This window comes from Erythrolamprus reginae, chromosome 8, assembly GCF_031021105.1.
Source record: "Erythrolamprus reginae isolate rEryReg1 chromosome 8, rEryReg1.hap1, whole genome shotgun sequence".
Taxonomy (NCBI): domain Eukaryota; kingdom Metazoa; phylum Chordata; class Lepidosauria; order Squamata; family Dipsadidae; genus Erythrolamprus; species Erythrolamprus reginae.
The window spans coordinates 56,429,657-56,448,160 of NC_091957.1; the positions used below are offsets into that span (position 1 = coordinate 56,429,657).

Here is an 18,504-nt window from a genome sequence, read left to right on the forward strand (position 1 = left end):
AGTCAGCTTCAGTGGCCTGCAGTACTGCACTCTACCTGCTGCGTCACCCCGGCTCTATGATTTTAATTCCCTAAATCTATTTCTATGAAGTTCCGTGTGGATACCCTGCTCCATAATTGTATGTTTCTTGGGAACAGAAGAAGAGGCACACGGAAGGATTTGGGATTGATTCCTTTATGTAGGTTTGGTGTTATCTCTAATCCACTTCACGTATCTGGAAACCCGGGTGTAGATTCCATATTTATCTTTCTTGGCGCATTCCTCCCCCCAACTGGTGATCCCGGTCAGAAACCAGACGTGTTCGATGTCGGTGGTATATGGACCACCGCTGTCCCCTTGGCAAGTATCTTTGGCTCCATCAGAGTGACCTGCGCAGAACATATTGGGCAAGATGGGGTAACTGCTGCTCCTCAGACATGTCGGCCGGTCAATGAAACGGATTTTCAGGACCTGAAGGATGCTCGCCTCCCGGCCTTGGTAAGCGAGTTTCCCCCACCCACTCACGGTGCCCGTCCCGAACCTAAGGAGGCTGTTGGTGAACTCTTTGTCGCCGATGCAAATGGGGATGACGTAGTGGTTGAACTCCAGAGGCGTGTCCAGCTCAAGCAGGGCAATGTCATTGTGGAACTTGTTAGTGGTGTTGTAGGTATGGTGAGGGATTGCTCTCACCACGTTGCGGTATTGCTCGGTGTTGTCTATAGTGTAGATATTGTGTTCACCTGGAGGAGGAAAGAGGAAGGAAGGAGAGGAAAGGGTGGTGGAGAAGAGGAGGAGGTGGAGGAAGTGATGGTGGAGGAAGAGGAAGAAGAAGGAAGAAGAAGGAAAAAGAAGAGGAGGAGGAGGAGGAGGAAGAAGAAGTGGTGTTGGAGGAAGAGGAAAAAGAAGAAGAAGAAGAAGAAGAAGAAGAAGAAGAAGAAGAAGAAGAAGAAGAAGAAGGAAGAAGAGATGGTGGTGGAGGAAGAGGAAGAAGAAGTAGAAGAAGAAGAAGAGGAAGAGGAGGAGGAGGAGGAGGAGGAGGAGGAGGAAGTGGTGTTGGAGGAAGAGGAAAAAGGAGAAGAAGGAGAAGAAGGAAGAAGAAGAAAAGAAGAAGAAGAAGAAGAAGAAGAAGAAGAAGAAGAAGAAGAAGAAGAAATATAATTAAAGCAGGAAATACAAATCTCTTAACATTCCAGATGCTCAAAGTTAAATAATACGAGGAACTTGAGGGGAATTCTGTTTTGTGTACCCCAAAATGATTGAAAGAGAGGGGTTTGTTGACATTTAACTATGCCTGTCACTTCTGCCTGTTTCTTCCTCCACTGCAGCCTCTTGGATTTTGTAATCAACCAAGTCACTGCAACACTATATATCTACTTAAACATATAGCCAGGAATAGGGTAGTTAGTGGGTTACCTGCCACAATCTGTTTAGGCTGGAGCTCAAGACAATGAGCTGCTGTGACAATCCATTTGTCATTGATGATGGTGCCTCCACAAAATCCTTTCCCTTCAGAATTGAGCAAATAAACCTGAGAACAGGGTAGGGAAAAACATCAAGTCAAGTCCTGTTGGTTAAGAACAGAGCAGCTCAATGGTTGAAAGGAAAAGCCAAAATCTTGGTGATGAAATTGAGATGACCTCATGCCTATGGGCTCCCAAAAGGCTTCTGAAGGACAGGATCCGCTCCAAGTCCTCGGAGAGGGGCGCCATGCACATCTAATAAATAATAATAATATACTTGATGATGGCCTGATCCTTTAGAAATTACCCCTAGATTATCTACGGTTGACCTATCCAGATTCCTAAGAGGTCAGTAAGGGGCGAGTACAAGTGCACTAGAGTGCCTTCCGTCCCCTGTCCTATTGCTCTCCTATATCTCCTCTACCTTTCTTCTATTCCTATATCTCTTCTTCTATTCTTTCATTGATATGTTTTATTCCTATATCTTCTCTTCTCTTCTTTCTTAGATATATTTTACTATGAGTATCTCCTCTATAACCTTCATCATGTATTTTACTATGTGCATATATATACCCACTAAAACCCTCATTGTGTATTGGACAAAATAAATTAAATAGAGAGAGAGAGAGAGAGAGAGAGAGAGAGAGAGAGAGAGAGAGATGATAGATAGATAGATAGATAGATAGATAAATAGATAAATAAATAAATAAATCTGGGTCCAAAGACAGGATACAAAAATGGCGGAAGGTCTTAAGCATAAAACGTATCAGGAAAGACTTCATGAACTCAATCTGTCTAGTCTGGAGGACAGAAGAGAAAGGGGGGGATACAATCGGAACATTTAAATATGTTAAAGGGTTCAATAAGGTTCAGAAGGGAAGTGTTTTTAATAGGAAAGTGAACACAAGAACAACTGGGCACAATCTGAGGTGAGTTGGGGGAAAGATCTGAAGCAATTGGAGAAAATATTATTTTACTGAAAGAGTTGTAGATGCTTGGAACAAACTTCCAGCAGACGTGGTTGGTAAATCCACAGTAACCGAATTTAAACATGCCTGGGATAAACATAGATCCATCCTAAGATAAAATACAGAAAATGGTACAAGGGCAGACTAGATGGACCAGGAAGTCTTTTTCTGCCGTCAATCTTCTGTGTTTCTATGTTTCTATCTGCATTGAATGATTGAATATCTTAGCAAGTGACCATCCTAACTAACTTTGTTGAAGTTTGGTAGCTAAGCAAGGGTCAGTCCTGGCTAGTATTTGGATGCAAGTTTACCAGAAAGTTCTGGAGATGTAAGCTAGACCTAGAAAATATCTCAAAAGAAAACTTCCCCATTGTTGTTGGCTTTGAAGTTGAGTGCGAAACCTAACTACAAGTAAATGTTGACTTCTGAGTATTCTGTAAGGGCCTCCAAACTGTTTCGAAGCCTTGTAGATAAATAACCAGGTTATTTCTGGCCCTTCACAAAATATCAGCATTTCTGTGTTAGCAACAATAACCAGTTTTTGGATGGATCTTAACCCATTAACCAAAGAGCTCCCTGTACGGTATTTCAAATTTTGTCAAGGCAATTTTATTACAGTATCAATTATTTCTTTGTTCTAAGCAGGGTCATAAAATGCTGTAAAATAGCTCGAGCCATGAATGGATGTGTTGCAGGAAGAACAAAGAGCTGTTCCCAATCCATCAGAATGTGCTTTATTATATTACGATGGGTAATATTCTTAGAAACAGAGCTCCGTTCCACTAAAATAGTCATGAGAAGAATCGCCTTTAGATGGCACCAAAATGAAATGAACTGGGTAAAACGTAATTTATGTCATTAACTCTCTGCAAGCTTCTGGTAGAATTTGCAGAGGGCTTTGAGACTGTAAAGATGGGGTGTATTATAATAATAATAATAATAATAATAATAATAATAATAATAATAATAACAACAACAACAACAATAACAATAACAACAACAACAACAACAACAACAACAATAACAATAACAATAACAATAACAATAACAATAACAATAACAATAATAGTTTTCTGCCCTGTCCTTGAATTGAGTGATTGGAGAATTAATGGATGATTGCATTAATTAACCTGGTGCATTAATCCAGAGGAAATAATAAAATGAAAAAAAAATTTTTTTAGTAATTGTTAATCGGGAAAATTATGGAATGTGCAGAAGCAGATATGCTAACAATGAAATTGAATGACAGAGAAGATTTAGAATATTATAAAATTTGGAATACATTTTATGAAGGGTTAGAAACAAGGAAAATACCACATTAGAGTATAACAATCGAATAAATATAAAAGTATAGAAACTTACTTTGTTTAAAGAATAATTTTGTTTTAAAAATGGTATTTGATAGAATATAGAATTTGAATGAAATGGAACAATTGGGAAATGATAAGAGAAAGGCGGTGAAAGTTGAACAATATTAGGTATAGAAGATTGACAGCAGAAAATGACCTCGTGGTCCATCTAGTCTGCCCTTCTACTATTTCCTGTATTTTATCTTAGGAGGCATCTATGTTTATCCCAGGCACATTTAGATTCAGTTACTGTGGATTGACCAACCACGTCTGCTGGAAGTTTGTTCCAGGCATCTACTACTCTTTCAGTCAAATCATATTTTCTCACGTAGCTTCTGATCTTTCCCCCAACTCACCTCAGATTGTGCCCCCTTGTTCTTGGGTTCACTTTCCTATTAAAAACACTTCTCTCCTGAACCTTATTTCACCCTTTAATATATTTAAATGTTTCGATCATGTCTCCTCTTTCCCTTCTGTCCTCCAGACTATACAGATATAGATATATAATATAGATAACCAATATAATTAATAAGTTGATAGAAATAGCCATTTTACCTATGGGTAAAATGTAAATATTGATACATCAACTAATGGATGCATATATTTAAAACTTTATATGTTTTTGTCATTGTTGTTGTACATTTGTTGTGTTTACTTTTTTCTTTTTTTTCTTTAGTATTGTTTGCCTTTTAAATTTATAATTCAATAAAAAAAATTTTTTTTTAAAAAGGAATTAATAGTTTAATCTGGTTAGTTTGTGCAGCAGAGGAGTGGAAATTCCCAGGCAGACCCATGAAAGGAAGGTGAAGATATTGAATTGATATTGATATTGATATTGATATTGATATTGGCAACCTCTGAAAAGTGTTCGGAAACTTCAGATCGTGCAGAATGTGGCCGCGAGAGCCATCGTGGGGCTTCCTAGATTCGCCCACGTTCCTACAACACTCCGTGGCCTGCACTGGCTGCCGATCAGTTTCCGGTCATAATTCAAAGTGTTGGTTATGACCTTTAAAGCCCTACATGGCAATGGGCCAGAATACCTCCGGAACCGCCTGCTACCGCACGAATCCCAGCGACCGATAAGGTCCCACAGAGCTGGCCTTCTCCGGGTCCCATCGACTAAACAATGTCGTTTGGCGGGCCCCAGGGGAAGAGCCTTCTCTGTGGCGGCCCCGGCCCTCTGGAATCAACTCCCCCCCAGAGATTAGAACAGCCCACACCCTCCTTGTCTTTTGCAAATTACTCAAGACCCACCTATATCATCAGGCATGGGGGAACTGAGACATCCTCCCCCAGGCTTCTATATTTTATGTTTGGTATGTATGTGCTGTATGGTTTTAATTGCTGGGGTTTTATATACTTTTCTTATATATCTAATATTAGATTTGTTTACTGTTATATTGTTTTCATTATTGTTGTGAGCCGCCCCGAGTCTTCGGAGAGGGGCGGCATACAAATCTAATAAATTGAATTGAATTGAATTGAATATTGAATGGAACTGTAAAGGACTAAACGGGGGCTAACTATCACTCCATATCATTTCTCTGCAATGTCCTTCCAGTCAACGACTACTTCACCTTCAACCGCAACAACACAAGAGCACGCAACAGATTCAAACTTAATATTAACCGCTCCAAACTTGACTGTAAAAAATATGACCTTAACAATCGAGTTGTCGATGCGTGGAACTCATTACCGGACTCTATAGTGTCAACTCCCAACCCCCAACATTTCTCCCTTAGACTCTCCACGATTGACCTCTCCAGGTTCCTAAGAGGCCAGTAAGGGGCGTCCATAAGTGCACTGATGTGCCTTTCGTCCCCTGTCCAATTGTCTTTCCTTATCTCATATGTCCTATATATTCTCTCCCTCTCATCCACTCCTCTTCTTTTTTACTTACTATCCCTTTATATACTACTTAATGTCTATTTCATTCCATATGTATTGTATATTGGACAAAGAATAAATAAATAAATAAATAAATAAATAAATAAAACATCCCTGATGGAGAGCAGCAACCCTGGTGGAGCAGTCTCAATGTCCTACCTGCCAAGGAACTTCTCCTTTCTTGCTTTCCATGCCACCAACCACCCGTGTACGGGTTGACAGATGGAAGGAGACCTGAGTGTGGTTGTGGCTGTCTTCCCAGTCCTCGGTCGCATTGCTTGAAGGGATCCACTGATCAAATGAGTTTGATGGATGGGAGCGAGTGTATTTACTTTTGGCTTCCGGAGCTTGGATCCTTCCACAGGGAAAAGGCACTGAAGAAGACACCAAAGGGGGGGAGATTCAAAACAGTTGGGAAATGGCCAGCCAGTTTGGGAGGAAGAGTCAAGCGAGGATCTAGCTTGGAATCCTTGTGCAGCCACAAGCATCATTATCGTAATGGTAATGATAATGGTAATGGTAATGGCAATGGTAATAATAATAATAATAATAATAATAATAATAATAAGAAGAAGAAGAAGAAGAAGAAGAAGAAGAAGAAGAGGGAGGAGGAGGAGGAGAAAGAAGAAGAAGAAGAAGAAGAAGAAGAAGAAGAAGAAGAAGAGATGGTGGTGGAGGAAGAGGAAGAGCAAGAAGAAGAAGAAGAAGAAGAAGAAGAAGAAGAACAACAACAACAACAACAATAACAACAACATCAGAGTTGGAAGGGACCCTGGAGGTCTTCTAGTCCTACCCCCTGCTGGTTATCCTACATCTGCTTCCAGTGTTGGGGCATTCACAACTTCTGGAGGCAAACTGTTCCACTGATCAACCGTTCTGACTGTCAGGAAATTTCTCCTTAGTTCTAAGTTGCTTCTCTCCTTGTTGAGTTTCCACCCATTGCTTCTTGTTCTACCCTCAGGTGCTTTGGAGAATAGTTGGACTCCCTCTTCCTTGTGGCAACCCCTGGGATATTGGAAGACTGCTTTCATGTCTCCCATGGTCCTTCTTTTCATTAAACTAGCCATGCCCAGTTCCTGCAACTGTTCTTCATACGTTTTAGCCTCCAGTCCCCTAATCCTCTTTGTGGCTCTTTTCTGAACTTTTTCTAGAGCCTCAATATCTTTTTTGCATCGTGGCGACCAAAACTGAATGCGGTATTCCACGTGTGGCCTTACCAAGGCCTTATAAAGTGGTATTAACTGACCTTCTAGAACTAAGTCTGACCTTTCCCAAGACTCAATGAAACCTTATCTGGTTATTTCCAGAAGAAGGCAAGTAGTCTGGGCAGATTCTTGCAAGAGAGGTAGAAGTCCATAAAACTTCTGGCTCAAAGTATTCACGGGCAATCGGGTGTTTGAGCCTGAGGAAAACTGAAAATCTTCTTGTGAACCAAAGATGGACAAGATCATCCATTAGATTCCAAGAGGATTTTCATAGATTGGTAAGGAGATATGTTATGAATCTTAAACAGTTCAACAACACAAGTAAGAAAATAGCTACTCCAAAGCTCAACAGTTGCTTATCTTTCATCTACCACCCCCTGAAGATTAGATGGAAGGTCAGTTGCTTGCCTTCTGGTTGCTTTCTTCGTTTTTTTGTTTGTTTTAGAGCTATCAATCTCAAGCACAGATCCCTGATTGTTTGGGATTCAGATGTAAATGAACTCTTGTCAGATCATAAGTCTTTCTCCTGCCTCAGAGTACATCGAATTTTCAGATGGAATAAATATTTTTTCTCCATCCACTGAAGGGTAGAACCAAAAGAACATTGGAAACTTCTATTAGACTAGTGTTTCTCAACTTAAGCATCTTTAAGATGCTGGGGGATTCTGGGAGTTGAAGTCCAGAGATGATGGCTGGGGAATTCTGGGAGTTGAAGTCCAGAGATGATGGCTGGGGAATTCTAGGAGTTGAAGTCCACACATCTTAAAGGTGTTGAGGTTAAGAAACACGGCATTAGACCACCGAGAAATATTTGGTTGGCCATGGTGAGAAACTAAACGTTGGATTAAAAACGCCTTTAGACTGATCCACCATGAAGATACTACTGTTCTACGTCATTTTTACACCTGTTTGCAAATTTTGCACTGCTTCTCCAACATTTGCCCTACCTGTTGGCTCACAGGTTTTCATGTCTTCGTTCAGCCTGTATCCGGCAGTGCAGGAGCAAACTGCTTTTCCGACTTCGTTATCCTTGCAAAATTGCTTGCACCCTCCGTTTTTGGTTTTGCAGGTAGCATCTAAATGGGAAGAAAACAGATTCCCCTGAAGAGATTCCTACAAAACTTTTGCCAGACCCATCCTAGACTACTGCTCATCTGTCTGGAACCCATACCACATCTCAGACATCAACAGCCTTGAAAATGTCCAAAGATATTTCACCAGAAGAGCCCTTCACTCCTCCACTCGAAACAGAATATCCTACGAAAATAGACTTACAATCCTAGGCCTAGAAAGCCTAGAACTACGACGCCTAAAACACGATCTGAGCATTGCCCACAAGATCATATGCTGCAACGTCCTACCGGTCAATGACTACTTCAGCTTCAACCGCAACAACACAAGAGCACGCAACAGATTCAAACTTAAAACAAACCGCTCCAAACTTGACTGTAAAAAATATGATTTCAACAATCGAGTTATCGAAGCGTGGAACTCATTGCTGGACTCAATTGTTTCAACCCCTAACACCCAACATTTCTCCCTTAGACTCTCCACGATTGACCTCTCCAGGTTCCTAAGAGGCCAGTAAGGGACGTATATAAGTGCACTGGTGTGCCTTTCGTCCCCTGTCCAATTATCTTTCCTTTCTTTCACCTATCTTATATATTCTCTTCCTTTCATATAACCTCTCCTCTAAGTTCACTTTACCCTTATATATATTACTGCATGTCTATTTTTCTTCCTATGTATTGGACAAATGAATAATAAAATAAATAAAAATAAGAGCTTTGGAGACATGATTCAAAGCACCAGCTTGCCAGAGAAAGCTCTAATGGTGGGGAAGGTGGAAAGGAAAGAAGAGGATGGCCAGCAGCAAAGTGGATGGACTCATTTGCAATGGTCAAAGGTGCGTTTTTGGAAGATCTGAAGGACCAAGTTGGGAACAGGTCATCATGGAGACAATTTTTCCTATGGGAAAAATTGCTTCTTCTTGCAAACTTTTCTACTTAAGAACCTGGTCACGGAACGAATTAAGTTCCTAAATAAAGGTACCACTATACTAATTTTAGAGCCCAAAATAGTTTTGCCCTTGGCTGGAAAGGAAAGGGGTGTGTGGAAAGTCTCCACTGAACCATAATAAAAGGATAAGGTTGAATGTCTCAACGTACCGAGTTCACAGCTCTTTCCATCAAAACCACCGGGACACCAACAGGTATAGGCACCTGTGTCATCTTTGCAACGGCCTCCATTCCTGCAGGGGTTGGGGTCGCATTGATCTCCATCTTTGAAAGAGAGAATGGACAATGAGCGCCGAGCGGCTGACTCCATTCTTATTTTACTCATCGCTTTTCAGGTTTCCTGTCCATTTAATCATAGAAACATAGAAACATAGAAGTCTGACGGCAGAAAAAGACCCCATGGTCCATCTAGTCTGCCCTTATACTATTTTCTGTATTTTATCTTACAATGGATATATGTTTATCCCAGGCATGTTTACATTCAGTTACTGTGGATTTACCAACCACGTCTACTGGAAGTTTGTTCCAAGGATCTACTACTCTTTCAGTGAAATAATATTTTCTCACGTAGCTTTTGATCTTTCCCCCAACTAACTTCAGATTGTGTCCCCTTGTTCTTGTGTTCACTTTCCTATTAAAAAACACTTCCCTCCTGGAACTTATTTAACCCTTTAACATATTTAAATGTTTCGATCATGTCCCCCCTTTTCCTTCTGTCCTCCAGACTCTACAGATTGAGTTCATTAAGTCTTTCCTGATACGTTTTATGCTTAAGACCTTCCACCATTCTTGTAGCCCGTCTTTGGACCCGTTCATTTTTGTCAATATCTTTTTGTAGCTGAGGTCTCCAGAACTGAATAAACCATAATCCATAAGACTGTCTGAGCTCTTCCGATCAGAACAGAAATATTTTTATTTTGAACTAGGAGCTTCGTTGTACCATTAACATGAGAAAGGGAGAACAGAAATCACTTACCGATATAGACCGTCCAAAATGCCATCTGCAAAGAAAGCAGAAACACAAAGATTTTTAAATAGACGGTTTATTTATGGAATTTGTATTGTTTCCTGGCTGAATTGGTCCAGAGTTGTTCTTTTGATACGGGTGCACTTTAGAAAGAGGTCATATCTGACTTCATTCAAGAGACATTGAGAGGGTTTTAAACCAAGAACAGGGTTTACAGTATATTTACAATATAGTCAGAGATAGGAATGCACTGGATGATGGAGAGAGAGGGTGGGTGAGTGGGAGGGTAGGGGAAGGAGGTAAGGAAGGGAAGGGAAGGAGTGGAGTGGAATGGAATGGAAAGGAATGGAAAGGAATGGAAGGGAAGGGAAGGGAAGAAGAAAGGAAGGAAGGGAAGGGAGGGAAGGGAGGGAAAGGAAAGGAAAGACAGAGAGAGAGGGAGAAAAGGAAGGGGAAGGAGAGAGGAGGAAGGGAAGAGAAGGAAAGGGAAGGGGAAGGGAAGGGAAGGAAGAAGAGAGAAAGGAAGAAGAGGGAACGGAAAGGAAGAAGAGAAGGAAAGGAATAAGAGTGAAAGGAAAGGAAAAAGGAAAGGAAGAAGAGAGAAACAAAGAAGAGGGAAAGGAAAGGAATAAGAGAAAGAAAAGAAAGAAAGAAGAGAAAGAAAGAAGAGAGAAAGGAAGACGAGGGAAAGGAAAGGAAAGGAAAAAGACATAACTTTGTCTTGACGCAAAGATTAAATCTATATAAATAAGAACTGAGAGCTAATAGGATGCAGAATTCCAATCGCAACTGGAGGAAGATTGCCAACAATGCTGGCATCACAGCCACTTCTCATGTCCACCCAAATTAGAGCAATTAAAATGAAGTCTATTTGAAGACAATAATATTTCTTTAAAAGACCTCAGCCTGCAAAATCCAGCGCTAATGCTGGGCTTCAATCTATTTCTCTGAGCCTGGAGCACATTCTAACTTCTAAATAAATATTACCGACCCTCTGCGGATTGAACAGGAGGGGGGTTTCTGCAGAAGCCAGGAATCAGCTGACCTGAAACCCCACCCACCCCCATCAAAACTCCCGATTTCCCACCAGGCGACTCACCGTTTTCTCGTCGTTTTCAAAAATTTCCCTCGCTTCTTCGTAGCTACATAATTCTTCCATGCATTCCCTTTCCAGGTTGCCTTGAAGCACTTCCTCAAGTCGCCCAGTGTTGAATCTTTTGTATCGGTGCAAAAGGGCGCTTGCTTCTTCCCGATTTATAAAAACTTCAGGATGCCAAGGAAGAAGGAAGGAAGGAAAGGGGAGTCAGAGAGATACTATTCGAATCAACCCCTGAGCAATTCCAAGGTTGGGGTGAGACTGTATAGTGAGTCCTCAATGTATAACTGTCATTGAGCCTGGGATTATAGTTTGTGGTTGTAAATCAAGGCATCACATGACCAAATCTGACATTTCGGCACCGGTTATTAGGCAAATTCTACAGCCAATAATTTTTTTTCCAATGGATATTTTTTGGTTAGAATGGAATGGAGTGGAATGGAATAGATTGGAATATGAGACTAGAATAGACTAGACTAGACTAGAATAGAATAGAATAGAACAGAATAGAATTGGAGTAGAGAAGGGAATGGAATAGAATGGAATGGATTGGAGTATAGAACATAACAGAATAGAACAGAACAGGAGTAGAGTAGAGGAGAGTGGAGTGGAGTGGAGTGGAGAGGAGAGGAGAGGAGAGAATCTCGAAGGGACCTTGGATGTCTTCTAGAGTAGAGTAGAATAGAATAGAGTAGGAAAAGAATAGAGTACAGCAGAGTAGAGTAGAATAGAATAGAGTAGGAAAAGGATAGAGTAGAGTAGACTAGGAAAAGAATAGAGTAGAGTAGAATTGAGTAGAATAGAGTAGAAGCTGGAAGGAACCTTGGAGGTCTTCTAGTCCAGCCCCCTGCTGAAGCAGAAGAACCTATACAATCTCAGGCAAGTGACTGCCCAGTCTCTTCTTAAAGACCTCCAGCGATGGATCACCCATTTCTGGTGGCAAACCGTTCCACTGCTTAATTGTTCTTACAGTTAGGAAAATGTTAGAAAATAGGAAAGCAAATGCCAAGAACATCATAAATTGTGGCCATGTGAGGGACGCTACAAAAGGCCATTGAGAGGAGTGGCTTGCCAAGTAGCCAAAATGCAACCAGCTGACTGCAGGAGGTGTAGCTGCTGGGGGGGGGAAGCCCTTCCTGTCACCAACGTGGAGATATATTCCACAGATCTATTCTCACCGTGCCCCGAGAGAGAAGAGACACACCTGTCATCCAGCCTCCAAATCTTCAGGTTTGATATCAGAACAGTAAACCTCAGCTTTCCAAACCATTAATCTGCAATTCATGAACCGGGCTGTTTGGCAGAAAGCCCCAGACACCCGACTTAGCTCAATTAAACTCTGGGTTGCTGACAAGAACGATGTGTTAATCGCCAACATGGAGCCACCTCTCTGCATTGCAGAACAAAGTTTAATGTCGCTTTCGGATCCAGAACTTAAACTCTGTGCTGTTTTTTCATGGAATGATAGAATGATAGAATGATAGAATGATAGAACGTTAGAACCATAGAACCATAGAACCATAGAAACATAGAAACATAGAATCATAGAATCATAGAATCATAGAATCATAGAATCATATAGAATGATAGAATGATAGAATGATAGAATCATAGAATCATATCGAATGATAGAATGATAGAATGATAGAATCATATAGAATGATAGAATCATAGAATCATAGAATCATAGAATCATATAGAATGATAGAATGATAGAATCATAGAATCATAGAATCATAGAATCATATAGAATGATAGAATGATAGAATCATAGAATCATAGAATCATATAGAATGATAGAATGATAGAATGATAGAATGTAGAATCATAGAATGATAGAATCATAGAATCATAGAATCATAGAATCATAGAATCATAGAATCATAGAATCATAGAATCATAGAATCATAGAGCTGGAAGGGACCTCCAGGGTCATTGGTTCCAACCCCCTTCTCAATGCAGGATTCATCAAACCATCCCAGAAAGATGACTGTCCAGTCTCTGTTTGAAGACCTCCAATGAAGGCGAGCCCACTACCTCTTCTGGCAAACTGTTCCACTGGTTTATCACCCTTACTGTTAGAAAGTTTTTTTCTGATATCTCATCTAAATCTACTCCCTTGCAGTTTCATTCCATTGTTTCTAGTCCTTCCATCTGCTAATGAGAACAATGCTGATCCCTCTGCTCTGTGACAGCCAGTGTTCCCTCTAACTTTTTGGGGGGTGGGCGGAAAAGTATAGTGTCTGAGCGGCAGTCCCTTTGGGACTGGGCGGCACAGAAATAATAAATAAATAAATAAATAAATAAATAAATAAATAAATAAATAAATAAATAAATAAATACTGTGTGTCTATAACAGTGAGCTCATAATAGGGCAACTCTATCAATATCAAAATGCCACTTAAATAGTTGAGCTAGTTTCAAACTAGATTTTGATTTTCTTTCTCTCTTCCTTACTCCCATTCTTTTTCTTCCTCTTTTCCTTCCTCTCTTTTTTCTATCTGTTTCTCTCTCTTCCTCTCTTCCTCTCTCTCTCCTTCCCTCTCACTCTTTCCCTCTCGGCTTCTGGGCAGGTTTGGAAAACTCTGAGTTGATTATGATTTTTAAGTGAGCGATTGCTCACTGCTCAGCTTAGAGGGAACTATGGTGACAGCCCTTCAGATATTTGTAGACAGCTATCAAGTCTTCCATCAGTCTTCTCCTTTGCAGTCTAAACGTCCCTAGATCCTTTAACCGTTCCTCATAGGACATGGTTTCCAGACCATTCACCCTCCTTGTAACTCTCCTTTGAACTTGCTCTAGTTTATCAATGTCCTTTTTTATTTTATTTATTAAATTTGTATGCCGCCCCTCTCCGTAGACTCAGGGCCCCCAGAATGGTGGCCTATACATTCAAATAATAAATAACAAATAATAAATAAATAAAACCCAGAAAATCCAGTTGCCTCTTGTGAAAAAAAGCACCTTTGGAAGATTTGATTGGTTCCTGCTCGTAGTTATCATTTTGTTATTGTGCGATGCGAGCATCTCAAAATGAGAGGACATTTGGAAAGCCACGGAACAACATTCAAGCAGGTTGATTAGATTTAATTATTTATTCGATTTTTATGCCGCCCTTCTCCTTAGACTCAGGGCGGCTTACAACATGTTAGCAATAGCACTTTTTTTTTAACAGAGCTAGAGCAACTATGGGCTTCTATAAGTACGCCCACATTACTCCAACACTCCGCAGTCTGCATTGGTTGCCGATCAGTTTCCGGTCACCATTCAAAGTGTTGGTTATGACCTATAAAGCCCTTCATGGCACCGGACCAGAATATCTTCAGGACCGCCTTTTGCCACACAAATCCCAGCGACCAATTAGGTCCCACAGAGTTGGCCTTCTTCGGGTCCCGTCGACTAAACAATGTCGTCTGGCGGGACCCAGGGGAAGAGCCTTCTCTGTGGTGGCCCCAACCCTCTGGAACCAGCTCCCCACTGAGATTAGGATTGCCCCCATCCTCCTTGCCTTTCGTAAACTCCTTAAAACCCACCTCTGCCATCAGGTATGGGGGAATTGAAACATCTCACCCTTGCCCATGTTGTTTTGGTGTTTGATTGATTGTGTGCTTGTTTTTTTATATACTGTATATTGGGATTGCTTTTATGAATTTTTTAACCTAAAACTGTAATTAGATTGGTAAATATTAGATTTGTCACTATGTATTGTTTTTGCCATTGTTGTGAGCCGCCCTGAGTCTGCGGAGAGGGGCGGCATATAAATCCAATAAATCTAATCTAAATCTAATCTATTGCCCCCACAATCCGGGTCCTCATTTGACCCACCTGGGAAGGATGGAAAGCTGAGTCAACCTTGAGCTGGTGATGAGATTTGAACTGCTGACCTTCAGATGTACAAGTCAGCTTCAGTGGCCTGCAGTACAGCACTCTACCTGCTGCGCCACCCCGGCTCATCATCCCATCATCCCATCATCCTAGATCCCATCCTCCTAGATGTGAAGTGTCCACGAGAGGAATCGGAATCAATTGATGCAAAAAGCAAACATTTTTCGACGCGATGGTCCTGCAAATATCTCAACCTGTTGTTAAACAGCCACTTCAGGGCTGAGATAATTATGTTTATTGCCTTTCGCTATTACTGGTCCTGGTTACCTCTACAGAGGTCCTCAGAGTGAGCATTTTTTTCCTTTGCATTGTGCTTTAAAAAACAAATGAATCTCAAACCAATTTTCTACAGCACAGAGTGAAGAGCCGTCTAGCTTCAGGAAAAAACGAACCACTTTTCGATATGAGAAAGCTGGTTGATTGGTCCCTTCCTGACACCTACACCTCATGACATAAACCACATTTCAGACATAAATACATTGGAAAGCGTCCAGAGATACTTTACGAGAAGAGCCCTCCGCTCCTCCACACGCAACAGAATACCCCATGCAACCAGACTTGAAATCCTAGGCTTAGAAAGCGTAGAGCTTTGCCACCTTAAATACAACCTATGCATAGCCCATAAAATCATCTGCTACATGGCTCACTGAGATAATCAAAGAAGAAATAGAATATATTCCAGAAGGTATGTTGTTAGAAACATAGAAACATAGATGTCTGACGGCAGAAAAAGACCTCATGGTCCATCTAGTCTGCCCTTATACTATTTTCTGTATTTTATCTTAGGATGGATCTATGTTTATCCCAGGCATGTTTAAATTCAGTTACTGTGGATTTATCTACCACGTCTGCTGGAAGTTTGTTCCAAGGATCTACTACTCTTTCAGTAAAATAATATTTTCTCATGTTGCTTTTGATCTTTCCCCCAACTAACTTCAGATTGTGTCCCCTTGTTCTTGTGTTCACTTTCCTATTAAAAACACTTCCCTCCTGGACCTTATTTAACCCTTTAATATATTTAAATGTTTCGATCATGTCCCCCCTTTTCCTTCTGTCCTCCAGACTATACAGATTGGGTTCATGAAGTCTTTCCTGATACGTTTTATGCTTATGACCTTCCACCATTCTTGTAGCCCGTCTTTGGACCCGTTCAATTTTGTCAATATCTTTTTGTAGGTGAGGTCTCCAGAACTGAACACAGTATTCCAAATGTGGTCTCACCAGCATTCTATATAGCGGGACCATAATCTCCCTCTTCCTGCTTGTTATACCTCTAGCTATGCAGCCAAGCATCCTTCTTGCTTTCCCTACCGCCTGACTGCACTGTTCAGCCATTTTGAGACTGTCAGAAATCACTGTTAGGAATCTGGAGGAGACATTACTCCAAACAAACTTTACTTCTTATAACCCATATAATTACAGCAACAAGATTAGCAATAGCACAATTATGGAAGAACGAACAGACCCCAAAGGAAAATTTAATAATAGATAAAATATATAATTGTGTGGAAATGGATGAAATTGCTAATTCAATTAAGGGAAATGAAATCAACAAATCAAAAAGGACATGGCAAAAAATGGCACGAATGGATTCAAAAGAGAACATAGAAATAATATAACAGGCAACAGTACAATCGAAACGAATGACAGATACCTTGTAAATACCTTTATTTATCATTTAGGAATTGCAATAAGTATTAGATAACAAATGTATAAGAAATGATGCACGCTAATGAATGTAGTAGGATAAAAAAATGATGTAATTTACTAACAAAGAAGAGTTGTGATCTGTAAAAACGGAACAAAATGTGATTTGAATTTTCTTCAATGTGAAAATACAATAAAGAAACTTTTTTTAAAAAAATCATCTGCTACAACATCCTTCCTGTCAATGACTACTTCAGCTTCAACCACAACAACACACGGGCACACAACAGATGCAAACTCAGAGTAAACCATTCCAAAGGGGCTTCTCTCCGCCCAAGACAAAACAAAATCCAGGGGTTTGTTAAAAGAGGTATATAAAACGAACCCACCTGCACCCTCGGCAAAGAAGAGGCCTCCCAGGAGAAGGCCCAGCGCAGGGACAAAGACGCCATTTGCCATTTTCTTTCAACTTCACAACACCGTCCTGACGCTCGGGGGAGGATACGAAAGCACAGGATCGATGGTTCCAAAGGGCAAGTCAATATTTGTTCTTGCGGGTTTTATCTTTCTGCGGAGGATTTTTTTAGATGGGCTTCTGCCTCTGGTCTTCAAATGGCAATTCCCCCCCCTTCCTTCCTTTGTTTTTTTGGAAGGGTTTGCCTGAATATCCATCCGGTTGTGTCGAAACTAGAATTCCCAGGTGTTGTAGCCATCCAAGATCCTTCTTCCTATCGGTTGCCAACAAAGGATTCTGTTTTGATGTTTGACCCTTATGTCTTCTAGAGGAGAGGAGAGGAGAGGAGAGGAGAGGAGAAGAGAAGAGAATCTGGAAAGGACCTTGAAGGTCTTCTAGAGTAGAGTGGAGTGGAGTGGAGTGGAGTAGAGTAGAGTAGAATAGTATGGAATGGAATTGAATAGAGTAGAGTAGAATAGAATAGAATAGAATAGAATAGAATAGAATAGAATAGAATAGCCGTGGTGGCGAAGTGGTTAAGAAAGCAATAGAACAACAAGAGAATTATATGTACTCTAAGGAGTGAGGGACTGCCATAATTTTTACTGCCACACTGTGGGCGTGGTTCATTTTGTGGGTATGACTTGATGGTAATGTGATCAGGTAGGAGTGGCTTGATGGGCATGTGACCAGGTGGGAGTGGCTTGACAATCATGTGATCAGGGGGATGGCTTAAAGGTCATGTGACTGGGTGGGAGTGGCTTACCAACCAAGATAAGTTCTTGGACTCTTTTTCAGTTGATTAAGTCCCCATTATTTGAATAGCCACAAAAAAGGACAAATCACAGACAGCGTTCTTTGTTGAGGAGCACCATCACATTTTAAGGTTCAGTAGGATAACAGATTAGGCAAATAGCTCAATTTTCTTGAATTGCTATAAAAGTTCAGTTCTAGATCATGATTAAAACGATTAAAGGGTTTATGGGTAAAAATATACGGTTTAATTATTTCCTATTTTAAAAGTAATTAAGGATCATACTAGGGTACTAGAGAAGGAAGCACAATAAAAAAAGATATTAAATGTTCAATAAGTAGTACATAAAATTACTACCCCCACTGCGTTGTCCTACCCCCCCCCCCAGTGGCAGCAACAGCCCATTACCGACTGTAGGTATACATAGAAGATACAGATGTGGAAAATATAGTACGACATTAAATAATTGTACAGATAGACTTACAAACATTAACGAAGTTTAAAAGAAACCAAATCATATTGTCATGTGAAATTAAATATAGAAATATTTTGAAAAAGCTGTAGAAGTGAGTAATCATTCTTCGTGTTTGTTTTTGATTTATTTTTTGTTGTATTTTGGGGGGGGGTTGTTTGTCTGTTTTCTATGTTGTCTTTTTTAAAATGAAGAAACCTAATAAAGATTATGCTTCTGCAGACTGCTGGCTGTCAGCAGTTCGATTCTCACCCAATTCAAGGTTGACTCAGCTTATGGTGTGAGTAGAACTCAGAAAGCCCCCAGGATGCCACAATTTCACCATATCAAAGCAGTTAGTGATAAGAACAGAACCCTCCG

The 18,504-nt window shown here is 40.6% G+C and overlaps 1 protein-coding gene across 1 annotated transcript; it reads right to left on the minus strand.

The window, feature by feature from the left end:
• Nucleotides 1-158: 158 nt before the first annotated feature.
• On the minus strand, nt 159-17,175 carry LOC139171602 (coagulation factor IX-like). The gene is made up of 8 exons (XM_070759964.1): nt 16,854-17,175; nt 10,936-11,099; nt 9,846-9,870; nt 9,020-9,133; nt 7,799-7,927; nt 5,806-6,020; nt 1,393-1,507; nt 159-719 (listed from the first exon to the last, which is right to left on the minus strand). The coding sequence occupies exons 1-8, from the start codon at nt 16,921-16,923 to the stop codon at nt 175-177; spliced, it is 1,377 nt and encodes a 458-aa protein (XP_070616065.1). The 5' UTR covers nt 16,924-17,175; the 3' UTR covers nt 159-174.
• Between the last annotated feature and the right edge of the window lie 1,329 nt (nt 17,176-18,504).

Coding starts and splice junctions, on each gene's coding strand:
- LOC139171602 (XM_070759964.1), bottom strand. CDS start 16,923: ATGGCAAATGGCGTCTTTGTCCCTGCGCTGGGCCTTCTCCTGGGAGGC. Junction 1,508..5,805: donor AAGGAGAAGTTCCTTGGCAG/GTAGGACATTGA, acceptor CCCTGTTCTCAG/GTTTATTTGCTCAATTCTGA. Junction 720..1,392: donor GCCTAAACAGATTGTGGCAG/GTAACCCACTAA, acceptor TTCCTCCTCCAG/GTGAACACAATATCTACACT.